Source organism: Pavona decussata, unplaced genomic scaffold (assembly GCF_977016875.1).
Source record: "Pavona decussata unplaced genomic scaffold, jaPavDecu1.1 SCAFFOLD_58, whole genome shotgun sequence".
In the NCBI taxonomy this organism is placed as follows: domain Eukaryota; kingdom Metazoa; phylum Cnidaria; class Anthozoa; order Scleractinia; family Agariciidae; genus Pavona; species Pavona decussata.
Window position 1 is genome coordinate 150,001 of NW_028145480.1, and position 14,261 is coordinate 164,261.

Below are 14,261 nucleotides of genomic sequence, written 5' to 3' on the forward strand. Positions count from 1 at the left end.
ACCTGATCTCTTGTCAATCAAATAATATATGTTCTGTTTATTGTTAATGATCAAATATAATAGTATGTAACTATCTAATAATAATAGAGTTAAAAATAATAATAATAATAATAATAATAATAATAATAATTGTCTGCTTATATTTTGATCTTTGTTGTCGCTGCTGATGATGTGTTGTCCTTTTCCTTTCTTTTTGTTTGTTGTTGTTTGTTTGTTTGTATGTTGTTTTTTTGCTTTTTTTTGTTTTTATTTATTTATTGTTTTGTTCTTCTTCTTAAGCTTGTCCTGTTTAGATTTCTTGCTCGGTTCAGTATATCTCGAACATACCTTAATTTACACAAATGTAATTCTCTCTTGTACATCCTAGGCTCTACAAACATTTCCTACATTTTCTAATATCTCAATAAAGCTCAGTGTCATTTCTTTGTTTACTTAAAAGTAGGTGGTGGTCAGCTAGAAAGCCTTTGCTACTTTGACCACCACACACATTTTATAATTTGTACTGTATTTATTTTTATCTTGTAATCATTTGTTGTAATACTTTTCTTTCTATGTTAATGTTGTGTAAATAGTGTGAAATAAATGAACCATGAACCATCCTAGCCCTAACACCATGCTACTGTCTTGGTTATATACCAGCAAACCAGAAAGACCTGTCCGTGTAAATGGTAGACGCTCAATTATGTCCAACATTAAAATACCGAGTACACCCTTGCTGTTTTAAAGGTTTTTTTTTTTTCTCAAAAATGGAAGTTTGAATTTCTTTTGGGAAATGGAGGTACCACATCTGGATTTGGGATCTGAAGAATGTTTGGTTACTTGCAACATGTGAGCAAACGGAGCAAGTCCCTATGAGTTTCCCATTAGAGTTCTATTTGGTAGTGATGAGCTTTCCATTTCAGTGGTTCTTGATTCACCTTTATCACATAACACTTGAAAAGTTTTCACCTGAAATTTATGTTAAGTTTAGGGGACATGCCCCCTCGACTGCTTCTTTGATGACAAGTTAATAAAGGTTATAATTTTACACATAGGAGTCCACAGACTCGAAAATTAGAACCACATAATACACAAGTCCAATAATATTTGACTCTTGATATGAAGAACAAAGGTCATTATCTGCATTTGATTTGCAAGGCACAATGAGCTGCTTAAATAATCATTGTTGTACTGAGCATTGCATTATTTGTACATGCATAGAGGATGATACACTAAGAATAATACAAGGTTCTTTATGTCCAAAGCAGCTATCTTGGTGCTTGGGCACTCACCTCTGATGGGATCCTTGATTTCAGCAAAAAAAAAAAATAACAATAATAATAGGAAGGTGTGAAGGTCTTTTGGGCTCATAAAAGTAGCAAATGGCAGATAAATAGAAAAGAAATAAAAAATATTTCCACTATTTGTTTTCCTGTGCATGTCTGTGTGTTCTAATGAACTGTCACCCATTTCTGCAGCAAAACAACAGCTTTCACAGTAAGCTGATCTTCAGTAACCATGAATTCCTAAGTATTCCTTAACCATGGCCTTCCATAGCCAGGAAACAACATTCAATCAAACTGTCAGACACAAACCCACTGCAGAGAAGTGGTGGGGAAAAGAAACTTTGAAAACAGTGTCTGTCTTGGATGAAAATTCCTTGTTGATGCCAATTCCTTGAGCAAAAACAATTTTCTTGTATTGATATTTGCACCCATGTCAGGTCCTAACTTTTCTTGATATTAAGACCAGCAACACAAAATTATGTTCAAGGACTTTTCACACAAGTACACAAAAAATATCAGAACAGTGAACCTTGAACCTTTAAGCCCCAGTAGTGATCAGTACCAAAATTTCTCCTAATATTTATCAATACACAATCAAGGAGAGGTCATGAGATCACCAGTGGTGAAATTTCTTGATATTTCAACAACTTCCCTATAATGCTACTATGAAAAATGGAAATGTAGAGACCAGTAACGAGAAACTGTATGTTGACACTGAGGCTTAAAGGTTAAAAGCTAATAAATACAGAGCCATATTGTTGGTGATTATCGCAGCTTCTTTTATGCTTCCTCCTTCCACCACCCCATGCGTCAAAAAAGGCTTAGTTACTTGAAAATCCCTTTTTATTCAGCCTTCTCATTATCCATTTTCTGGTAATTATATTGTCTTATTCTAATGGAAAGAATAACAACATCCCAGTGAATGACTACAGTTTTTTCTTAATTAATTGCATCTTTGTTCAGGGGGCACAACTTCAGAGTACAGCAAACGAGGAACACTTTCCTCAGTATTCCCTACAGCGAAGATTGTTGTCATGACAACAACAGCAACAGAAAAACAACCAAACTACAATCATACAAAGTTTGAATATGAAAGATTTATGGAGTACTACAAAGGCCCTCCTATCTTAACACAAAGTAATGTTGACCAGTTTGATTACATATTTTCGCCCATAGCAGATGAACTTATCACCACCAATGTCAAAAATTAAGCCTGTCAGCCTATTATTTACTCATCATTAGTACTGTGTGGATTTGGGGGTGCCTTTTTGGGTGGAAAGCGTGGGGATCACCAGTTCTACCTTACTCCCCAAATTCCTCAAAATGCACTTTTGGCTCAGTCTCATTCTCTACAGACTGACAATGAATATTATTTGCCACAATCTTTGGGAATGGGGTTTGATTCTCATTGTGTTGGAAGGATAATAATTTATTCATTTTGGTCTTCCGCAAACCATGGAAAGTTTTTTCCAAGAAAGTGGAAGAGATGGGAAGCCTGCTACATCAAAACTTTACTTTAACAACAATCATATTGGTGCAAATATTGAAGAAATGCAACCCATCATGACAGATTAGTGTAAATACCCCAGAAATCTGTGCAGGGGAAAATTTTTGCTTATAACCACTTTGGGTTTGGCTTTTGTGTGAGAAATGCAGCTGTTGTGATATCTGTTGTCCGAAATGACTGTCATTGCTCTTAATTATGTGTTGAGCTGTGTCCAGCTGTTTTAGCCCTTGAAGATATTCACATCACTGATAGGAACTTTAGGAACTTGCTTCTCCCTAGAAATCAGGTGGAAGAAATTAAGGCAGAGTTAACAAGAAATAAAGGAGAAACTGAGGCCAGTGATAACTATTTGTATCAGAGAATGTGCTAAGGATTAACAATGGAAGTAGTAAATGAAGTGTGTTTAGTACTTCAAGGACTCCATACTAATGATAAAATGATGGAGAAATTCCCCTATCTTGAAGAAAAGAACAATGGCAAAAAGATTCTAAAAACTATAAGTGATGTCAAATCCAAAGAGGCATGTCCTCCTTTTAAAACTACTTCTTTTCTAAAGCCTATCACAAGCATAGACCTGCAAAACATTAGGTGGTGCAGACATGTAAACCAATGTCCCCATTTTTATTTTTGGATCCAAATTTTTTTTAACTCAGTAGGTGGGAGAGAGGGGATAAAATTAAACTAACTACACTTACATAAAGAGTCCTAATCGGTTCAGACATAGTCTGAAATGTCAGCCGTCTCCTCCCCCTAACCCGCGCGGGTTTGGGGGAGGAGACGGCTGACATTTCAGACTAGTTCAGACAAGGTGTTCTCTGCTGTAGTACGGGTTTCATTACTATTATTTTGGCGGTCATAAGTCGGACATTTTTCATTTCTCTTAGCTGAGGGGTGGGAGGGATATTGATCTCACCAGCAGATGTATAATAATATTGTGTGGACACTCTATCAATTTCTCCAAAGTCCTATGAGAGATGTTGTATGGATCTTGAAGGAATAAGCACACTGGTCTGAAAGGACTAATATTATATTATGAAGTCTCTTACTCAAAGTCCAGTTCAATTTATAGAAGGAAAATAGTCTTTTAGCAGAAGACAAAAACTGAAAATATGCTAGCAAATGCGGCGCGCGTGTTCAGGAACTCAAGGTAAAGTATTTTGGGGAAATTAATTTGCGTTTACTAAATAAATAATCATTTTAAAAAAAATCATTTTTTGTCAAGAAATACCAAAAAAAAAATATATGACCTACCTCCATTTTATCCCCAAAAGTAAGCAAGCTTATATCCATCGTGTTGGAAACTTGTGTAATTTGGCAAGGCCGTTTGAACCTTACTGCAAACTCTTTTCGGCTAAAGTCGCTGTTGTCTACCGAAAAAACAATTTCTCACTCTTCTCTCCCCACACAAAGGGCATGTATGTATTAAAACGTCGCATGACAATCTTAATCGGAGCGAAAACTTTTCCGTGTTTTTGTTTCTTCCCCGAACTGAGCGAAAACCAAACACAGAAGGAAAGAGCCAATCACAGAGCAGATTAGAATGAGGCATTCTTAATTCTGGTAACCAACCAGAAATGGCGTTATATCGAACTTTACCAGATCTCACATTTCGACATTCCCGAACCGACGACTGAGATCGGGGTACGAGATTAGTGTGGGCCCCCTTTGTCTTTCCTGCACCCGCCGCTTACCAGTTGCCGTTTTTGCGGGAAGGTGAGTAGCCATAAATTCCCGAGAACTCCCACCGCAAAGGTAATAATTAAGGAGGAAAATGTCTTCGTTTCGGGACTTACGTACATTTTAAATAATCCTAAATAAATAAGGCACTGTTCTAGTAACAGTTTACGTGGATCAGTCATTTCATTTATCCCCTCCCTAGATATAGTGACGAACTTCTTGCCTTTGCTGGATGAACTTGTCACTATAATAAAGTCCCAGTTTTGTGAGTTGGCATTCAATGAAACCGCCAAATGCCCTGGGGTAGAGTGACGCCCGACCCCAGCGACATACGTGGAAATGGCAGGAAAATGATGACACATGGGCCGAGACCATTCTGTCCAACCCGCTTGCCGCAAAGTTGCTGCTAAATCTCTAACGTGTAACCACGAGCCACAGTCTGGCACCCTACAAAGGTAACCGAGCTAACCCGAGAGCATTATCTCCCAAGAAATCAAATGGAGTGTAACAAAAGGGAACAAATGCGTAAATATGATCATACGGGTGAGTATAGTCCTGAGATGGACTGTTTGAGGTTACATTGACTGACGTTTCGAAAACCTGAGTGGAAGTCATCTTACATGTAAGAGTCAAGTAAACCGTGGAACGTCAGGAGATGTGGTATAAACGTCTCTGGTTGTTGACCTGATTGGTCAACGAAGTCGACGTGTTATTGGTCCATTTTCAATTAAGGGGGAGTTACACCTGAACACCATTTTTCCGCCACTTGACATGGCTTTAATGGAAATATCTCGTTCGCGTTTCAAGCAATCCAAAAACCCCATCATCATATCGTGAATCTGTGTTGTGGGGTATTTTGTGAATTTTTGGGGTATATTTGGGAGGAGCAGTTTTTCCAGAAAGATTGGTAAAATTAAGAGAAATAAGAAATGTTGAAGATTTAGTGAAGTTTTAAAATTGGAATTTGTAGTTAATAATTAATAGACGGATACCAAGTTAGTCCACTAGCAAACTGGGGTGCTCTTGCGTGGGTATCACTGTCTGTTGGTGCTCCAAAAATCATTTTCTTTCCTCTATCCCTTCTTAAAACCTCTTCAAATTTCATTCAAATTTAGGTGTATTTCCCCCTTAAGCCGCGATGTTATTGGCTGTGAAGACTGCAACAAGCAATACAACAGAACAAGCATCTTACTTTTTCTACAGCGGGCTTGGGTTTAGCTGGAGACAGCTTTTGGATCAGAGCTCGTGTTGCCTGCACATCGCTCTTGTCGGATTCTGTGTCGCTCTCTAAGATTGGCTTCTTTGCCTGTTTGGACGTTTTTGTAGGTGCAGTCTCCTCGTCTTCATCATCAGAACTAACTGCGAGGGTCTTAGGACAGTTCAGATGGTATATTTTATAATGAACGATAATCCTTTAACACACATGTAAATCAACTACAAAAACACTTGCTAAATTTTACAGTAACATCACCACATGCCGTTTTGCCTTGACTAAGCGTACATAAGTGTCTGAGATTGTGCGGCTAAGCGTACACAAGTGTCTGAGATTGTGCGGGGGGGGGGAGGGGTGGATGGGTTGGGGATGAGGGGGGGGGGGGGGTAAGTGGACTTTAACGGTGTAGTGGGAGAGGAAAATGTACGATAACCTAATGTTATTTCCAGTGCTTTGATGTTAAAGAGGAGTTAAAAGTATCACGTGAATTTGATGTCATTTCAAAACCCAATGTTTATCTGTTAACAGTAACACAAAAGAAATTGTCTCGTTTTGTTATAAATTATCAATTATCCCAGTGCAATAAAACTGTCGATTAGTTCCTTTGGCCAGAAACAGAGAAGGTTGGAATGGATTAAAACCTGACAAATGCTAGGCTAAAGTTTTTAAAGTTCTCGCATTTTTGTTTCCAAAATGCGCAAAAAAAAAAAAAAAAAAAAAAAAAAAAAAAAAAAAAAAACAGATCACGAGTTGTTCCTTTTAAGAATCGAGTTGATTTCTTTCCTCTCGTTTTTTTAGAATAATTTGTAGCTAAATGAATTAAGGTCTTATTTCCCCACTTTTTTTTAACGAAACGGGTAAAAAACTAACTTCTTTAGAAGAGCTACTGTACATAGTAGAACTCACCTTCTTTGTCGCAGCAGAAGCTCGTGCTGTTCTCTTTGCAGTAGGCACCTCCACCTCCTCCTCATCACTGAATTCCATGATCAAATCGTCCTCATTTGCAGTCTTCATGGCTCTCTTCTCAGCAACCTTCTTCGAGCTAAACATCTCGAGCGTGGTCTGCTTCTTCGCTTTAGAGCTTGAACTGCTTACCGACTCAGCGCCACTCCCAGCCGACGAAGACGATGAGCTAGCAGCTTTTTTACGCTGTGCCAATCTGTCGGCTAATGACAACACTGGAGGAGCTTCGTCGCCTTCGTCGAACTCGAACGAGTCGTCACTCTTGTCTGATTTCTTTGCGGGGGCGCTCTTTCCTTTCCCACCCTTCTTTTGCGTTGCTTTCTTGTTCTCTTTATCTTCAGTCTCTACATGTACCACAGGCTTCTTTGCTTGTGCCTTAGGTTTGTCGTCAGCTTTCTTTGCTGGTTTGGACGGCTTCTTTCTCTGCTGCTGCGAACGGCCGCCTTTCGGTTTGACGTGCATTTCGGCATCCTCTCTTTCCTGCTGTTCAACTCGCTGAAAACGGCGAAATAAAAACAGAAAATACCATGAGCCGCTTTCATATCGAGAAGACGCGTCTGAGGAAAACTTCAGGCGCGAATCCAGATCGGTTTCCACTGCTTTACAGAAAACAGTCAAATTTTTGCAATAAATAGATATTTTAGAACCGAAAAGAAAATTTCCAGGTTTTAGCATGATAAATGCCTGCCAGAGTGACTTGAAAACCCAGGAACCGGCACTCACAGGAGTTAAAATTTACAAATTTAGGGGGAGGGGGGGGGGGGGGATGCAACCCCCTGGAACCTAGCGCTTTCGGCGCTCGTATTATCGAAAAACGGTCCCATTTTCTCCTGTTCCACGCCGAACTTAGTCGAATATTCGTAGTCCTTCTGTTTGTGCCTTTCGTAGTTCATCTACTGTAAAGACTGGCAGATAACGTATAATGCAACTGGACGAACTACATGTATGTCTTTATGAATAGCCCCATCAAAATGCATAATCAATCTTGTACCCATGTCACAATCGTCCAGCATACTGGCTGCTACGATAAGGAGGTTAGTTTGTAAAGAAACTGTGGTGCTGCGTCGGTGGGGAGTAGAAACGAATGTTTGGTTTATCAACAGAGTTGATAACTAAAGGTGAATTGGCCACCGTAAAAAGATTCGAGTGCTGACGTTTCGAGCGATACGGCTAGGATCCCGAGAATGCCAAAAAATCTCATTTAACCCTGAATGGCTCTAACTTTTGATGCGGTGGATAAAATCCTACTTGGTTATCTTTTTACAGGACCATTACAATGAAACTACTGATGACAAAATCATCACTTTGATTTATTTAGTTGTTTTTAAGTTGGGGGTTGAGGGGGGGGGGGGGGGGGCAAAAAATTTCAAAACAGTTCAAGATATAAAAGACACAACAATAAGAACAAAAATTATTACAAACCTCCAGTTCCTCCAGGAACATATCAAGATCCTCGAGCCACAGTGTTTGAGGTGACTTGCCACGTAATATCTGTAGCTCTTCTGACTAAATATTAAAACAAATAATTATGTTCAAACATGGTGACGGAGCACTTTAAAGAAGTACTCAATAGAGACCAACCAGAAAACCCAGTCTTCAGCGATGAGGTATATGAATTAGAACTAAATGACGTCATTGAAGAGATCTCAATCAGTGAACCAACTTTAGGTGAAGTCAAACAAGCTATAAAAAAGATTGAAGAATGGGAAAGCGCCAGGAACTGACTCTATCACGGCCGAACTATTGAAAGCAAACATAGAGTTTTCAGCAACAAAAATCCATCAGTTGTTGGGAAAAGTATGGACGTCTGAGAAGATCCCCCAACCCTGGAAGCAAGGGCTAATTATCAAGTTGCCGAAGAAAGGGAATCTCAAAGAATGCAAAAATTCGAGAGGAATAACCTTACTGTCCGTTGTGGGGAAGGTACTCGGTAGAATCATCATAGAGCGAGTGAGAAATGGAGTGGATAGAAGGCTGAGGAAGGAACAGGCAGGTTATAGAAAGGGGAGGGGTACAACAGACCAGATCTTCATCCTGCGGAACATTATTGAGCAGGTCAGCGAATGGCAGGCAACCCTGTACCTGAACTTCGTAGACTTTGAGAAGGCTTTTGATTCTATCCACCGAGAAAGCCTGTGGGTAATAATGGCTAAGTATGGAATCCCAGAGAAGATCGTGAAAATGGTAAGAGTATTTTATGACGACTTCAAGTGTGCTGTAGAAGATCAGGGGGAAACATGTGAGTGGTTTGACATAAAAACTGGGGTAAAACAAGGATGCAATATGTCGGGATTCTTGTTCTTGATTGTTATGGATTGGGTAATGCGAAGAGCGGTTGGCAGTGGTGAAAACGGTATTAGGTGGAAGTTTACTTCAAAACTGGACGACTTGGACTTTGCGGAATATATAGCCCTGCTTTCATCTACCAAGCAGCAGATTCAGGATAAAACGACAAGGCTGGACGAAGAGGCCAGACGAGTGGGACTCAAAATCAACGGAGAAAAGACAAAAACGATGAGGATCAATGCAAGGAACCAAGAAAAGATCATAATAAATGGGCAGGATATTGAAGATGTCGAAGAGTTTGTGTACTTGGGGGCGAAAGTTTGTAAAGAGGGAGGTGGTATGAAGGACTTGAAGAACAGGTTATCGAAAGCCAGAGGTGCCTTTAACAAACTAAAGAAGATCTGGATCTCTAATAACATCTCGAGGAAAACAAAACTGAGGCTGTATAAAACACTAGTAGTGCCAGTGTTACTCTATGGATCTGAGACATGGAAGATGAACAAAGGAGATGATAAAGCAGTGAATGTGTTCCATAATAGATGCCTACGTAAGATCTTCCGAATCCGATGGCAAGACCATGTCAGTACCAAAGAGCTACTGGAAAGAGCAAGCATGAAGCCACTGAGTGTGGAAGTGATGTCTCGAAGATGGAAAATGATTGGCCATATTCTTAGGAGAGATCGCAATGATGATTGTAATGTGGCCATGAGCTGGGCACCAGAAGGTAAAAGGAGAAGGGGAAGACCAAAAACCACCTGGAGACGGACAGTGGAGAAAGAAAGGCAAGAAGCAGGTTGGAGATCGTGGGAGGAGGTGCGGACCGCAGCAACCAATAGAGAGGAGTGGAGAAGCTCTGTGAAGGCCCTATGTGCCACGAGGCACGAAAAGGATATATGATGATATGATGGTGACAAGAGACAGGTTTACTGTTACGAGAGTGGTCAAACCTACTATACTCGAACAAGGCCCACCAAACCACAAACCTCTTCCTCAACCTCAAAAGATGGTGTCTTTATTGATAGCCACTCCTCTATTCAGCAGCAAAAAATAACTGAGATTCAAACCTCCATTTTCTTGTTTATCTAGCAATGCTGACTCTTGTTACATGTACCTGAGTATTTCTGTGTGAACTCAAATTTTAAAGCCAACAACATTTTTTGGGTTTAATATATTTATGAGATCGGTCAGCGGTGTCTTTGAATCCCCCCTCCTCCCCCTCCCCCCCCCAAAAAAAAACCCCAGACAAGGTGGGTCTCCTTCAAACAAACTTCTTATGACCAGTTCACTTAAAGATTTTTTCACAGACTCTACAACAACAACAATAGCGACAAGGTCATTCAGCATAAGTTATAATAGTTATAGTATACATGTGTACATGTGTCACTTACCTTGTTATCTCGCTCTTTCATTAGTTCTTCCTTCTTCTCTCTGGATAGCGACAGCAGTGACATGGATAGCAAATAACTGAAGTCAGGGCCACCAGCACTGGACGCAGAACTCGCCACACTGGAAGCATCATCCACATCCTCCTCAGGGCCATTTGACTTCTGGATATCTTTCCAAGCTTTGACGGGATCTGATGGATAGCCGCGCTGTACAAGGGTGGTCACAACATCACGCTTAGATCTGTTCTCTGTAAAACGAGAAACAAGAATTTACACTGTATGACTGTTAATAGACACTGAGAAGCTCTGAGCTTTGTCAGTGATTACAATTACATTTGCATGTTCATGTATGTTACGTTATGGTAACATACACACTTAAGGTACTAAAAGGCTTAGCGCCATGGTATATCATAGATGTCTTAACAAAATACCATCCATTAAGAGCTCTTCGTTCTTGTAGTTAGAATCTTCTCACAAGACCAACTTTTACCTTGAAAACTTATGGTAGGCGTTTATTCACAGTTGCAGATCCATCATTTGGGAAATTCTTGCCGGACGATATAAAAGGGACTTCATTCTCAAGAAAGAAACGACAGCAACGCCAACGAAAACGTCACTTCAAAATATAATTTCGCGTTACTTATACTGCTTCGCAATTATTCCAATTCATTCAATTTGTACAACGTGGCCAAAGTATCCAGCAACAGAACAGGTGGGAACGACGTTCAAGTTGAGACAGAGAATGAAAAATTCACCGTCATGTGCTCACGTTCACAAAAAATCTTGAATCTGGTCATTTCACGTTGTTGTTTGTTCTAGTAAGGTAAAGAAATGTACCAATATTCATAACGCACGCGCAGAGCCATTGTTTTTCTCATTAAATCCTGTTGTTTTGTGACGCTAGAGACTTTTATTTTTTCACAAGCATTGGTAATTAAAAGTAGTTTTAGTTTTTTTTATATAGAGCGTTTTCATTCACATGACTACCGGCCATATTGGTTTACTGAAACAAAAGAAAGTATTTGCATAAAAATAGAGTTCAATTCCCAGAGGTTTAGTTTAGGACACCAACATGGCCGCCATTTCTTTGTTTTGGGACACCAACATGGCCGCCGTGACGTCATGTGAAAACACTCTATAGTTTCAGTAGTTTAAGTTTTTATGTTATCATGTTTGTAAGGCGCTATTGCTAATAGCTATAGCTGGTCGAGGCGGAGCAAGACGAACACAAGAAAATGACAAGTACAAACTACTAAGACACTACGTATTACATGGTAATACAGATTTAAAGTATTTCACAATAATTGTCTCATTCTAAAAGAAGAACCCGTTATTTATAACCACAATAATTAATTGCCATCACAATAATTTCCCATGTGGGAGAAAACCATTGTCACTGTGGTCGGTGGATCCAAAAATGTAAGCTTTCATGAACGTGTGTAGTAAAAGCATGATTCAAGTAGGCATCCAACAAAGTACAGTTGGTTACTGAGTGCACAATGAGCTACAAGTGGACTAACTTTCACTTTCACTTCAATTGTACATGTAGCTAATGCTTTGATACAGAAATGGGTCTGTCTACAGACACATGTACATGTAAGTTTTGCAATATTAAAGTAAAAATTTGTTGAAATCCTAAAATGTTCTACTTTGAATCAAACGTTAGTTACAGCTCAGAAGACAGTCCAATAGCCAATCACACCATGTTTGATCACGAAGTGAGATCATGTTTTCAAGTATTGCATTCATGTTTTGATGCAACCACCAGAAAGAAACTAGTCATAAAACTTCCTACAAGCAGGCGGTTTCCCAGTTAATTGCATTACCCAAAAACTGCGGAAAGTGGCTTTGAACAAATCGCTTACCAATGATGATGTGCCCCTCAATTTTTTCCAAAATAAAGCGAGCTTGGCTGTTTAGCTTATCAGATTCGGCTGCCAGCATTCCCTCCAGCCACGCTTTGCGCATCGCATACCGTTCCAAACGAAGCTCAAAAAACTCTTTGAGTATGTCGAGCGCTGTTTCATACTTGCGCAGACAGCCCAGGGCATCAAACAAAACCTGAAATAGATTGAATTTACAATGAATATGTTGTTTGTTTTTGTTTAGAAAATTTTTTATACCAGTTTGATTTTTATTTCGCTTTGTCTCGGATTATAGTAATGAATATTGCAGAAGGGAAAATAAATATGAAACTGGTTTGAAAAATCTTAAACAACAAGAAGAAACTACTTTATTTGCATGTATAATGTTTAGCAATTAACTGAATGTAGACTGTTTTCATCACAAGTACACTGTATTGTGAATAGATACAAACAACCATCATCATTGCATTTTGCAAAACAAAAAAACAGGGAAAAAGAAGGAGTTGACGTTGATAAACGCTTCTTAAGTCTTTGAACGTGGAATTGAAATCAAAGTTTGTTATACGGTATAATAAACAGTCCCTCGGCCAAATAGTTACATGTACAATGTAATTTGTAACAATTTCAATTTCAAGGCAAAATACTCCCTTGTGATAGTTTTGCATAAAGCTCTTTAATTTACATTTTCTAGTTCAAGCATTTTCAATGTGCCTACGTGTACAAACCATGCAAAAGTATAAGTATTAGATTTAATGAAGGCCCAAGGGACTAGGAAAATTGGTTCGTTTTAATTATTAAGGTTCTGTTCCACACATCTTAAAAGGCCAGGCTGGAGAACATCGTTTCTTTGAACTGAGGAATTTGTTATGTAAAGTAGGTTGTTAAATCAAGGTTCCACTGGATAGCAGTTTTCAAATAAGTCACAAGTAATTTTCACTTACTCTGGACTGGCTTTCCCATGCTTTGTGATTGGTTTATAAGTGACAAAGTGACCAATCCTGATTCACATGTACATGTTGTTGCTCCTTACACAAGTCACGTGTACTTGCTTTGAGTTCTGATTGGCTCATTCTGTGGTATGCACCTGTTCAATTGTGATAGGCTTGGTTTTGGTTTTATTAAAACTCAGTTGAAAACTGCTCTAAAACTTGTTGTTACAGTACATGATACATGTATGTACATGTAAATAACTGACCATATTACTGGTGGTAATTGTGCTCTCAAGTTTGAATTTCTTGTGTAGGCCTGACTGTTCAGCCTCAGCCAGTTTGTCTTCTGACATGCTGAGCAAAAACTTCACTGTTGTGTCTGTGTAGTAATCCTTGTAATCACTAAAACAAACAAGACAAGACACAGTTAACCCTTTAACCCCTAATATCAAAGCACAAAAATTCTCCTATCTTGTCCCCATACTTTTCTTATAAGAGTACTGGGGAGAAGTTATTAAAATATCAAGAAAATTTGCCTTGGGTGGTCATATCCTTAATTCTCACGACCTCAGGAGTTGAATAAGCATTAATATTACAAGGAGAAATTTGATGCTGATCACTGTTATTAAAGGGTTGATTAGCTCTCTCAAATGTCTCAGCAGCTGGCCTACTAGGCTGCAAAATAGACATTTATCTAGCCAAGTGTGCAGTGCGATACATATAGCACAAAGTACAAGACACAAGCACAGAGTGCGAGCCGAGATGGAAAGAAAAAATAATAATCATTAAATTTTTTTGGCTTAACAAATGCTGTGATGCATTGATGATGATTTGCAGCATACAGCTGTAGTCCACATAATTTTCTCCAATGCCCTTTTGGACCTACGTGTAGCTCTTTCTGCCTTCTTCTCTTGTTCTGCTACCTATTAGCACAAAACATTTTGAAAGGGTGGTGTATGGGGACATGTCAAGACCCTCCTTGGAAAAGCAAGCCAGTTGTGCGTATATTTGTTTGTAAACTGCAACAGTCAATTGACATGTACAAGAGTAATGGCACAAATTACATGTATCAACAAAATCAAATCACTGATTCTGATTTGTCTATTGCACATCAATTCTTACTTAAGGGAGCATGTTCATTACAGCTACACATAAATGTATGTACATGGCC

The 14,261-nt window shown here is 39.1% G+C and overlaps 1 protein-coding gene across 2 annotated transcripts in view; it reads right to left on the minus strand.

Moving 5' to 3' along the window:
* The window catches only part of LOC146479449 (DNA topoisomerase 2-alpha-like), a 38,761-nt gene that overhangs the window by 3,936 nt on the left and 20,564 nt on the right, over positions 1-14,261 (minus strand). For both annotated transcript variants that reach the window (XM_085110321.1, XM_085110320.1), the window contains exons 17-22: positions 13,357-13,492; positions 12,162-12,357; positions 10,300-10,544; positions 8,048-8,131; positions 6,569-7,120; positions 5,642-5,818 (exon numbers count right to left, since the gene is read on the minus strand). In XM_085110321.1, coding sequence (XP_084966447.1) covers positions 5,642-5,818; positions 6,569-7,120; positions 8,048-8,131; positions 10,300-10,544; positions 12,162-12,357; positions 13,357-13,492 — 1,390 coding nt within the window. The remainder of the gene's footprint in view (positions 1-5,641; positions 5,819-6,568; positions 7,121-8,047; positions 8,132-10,299; positions 10,545-12,161; positions 12,358-13,356; positions 13,493-14,261) is intronic.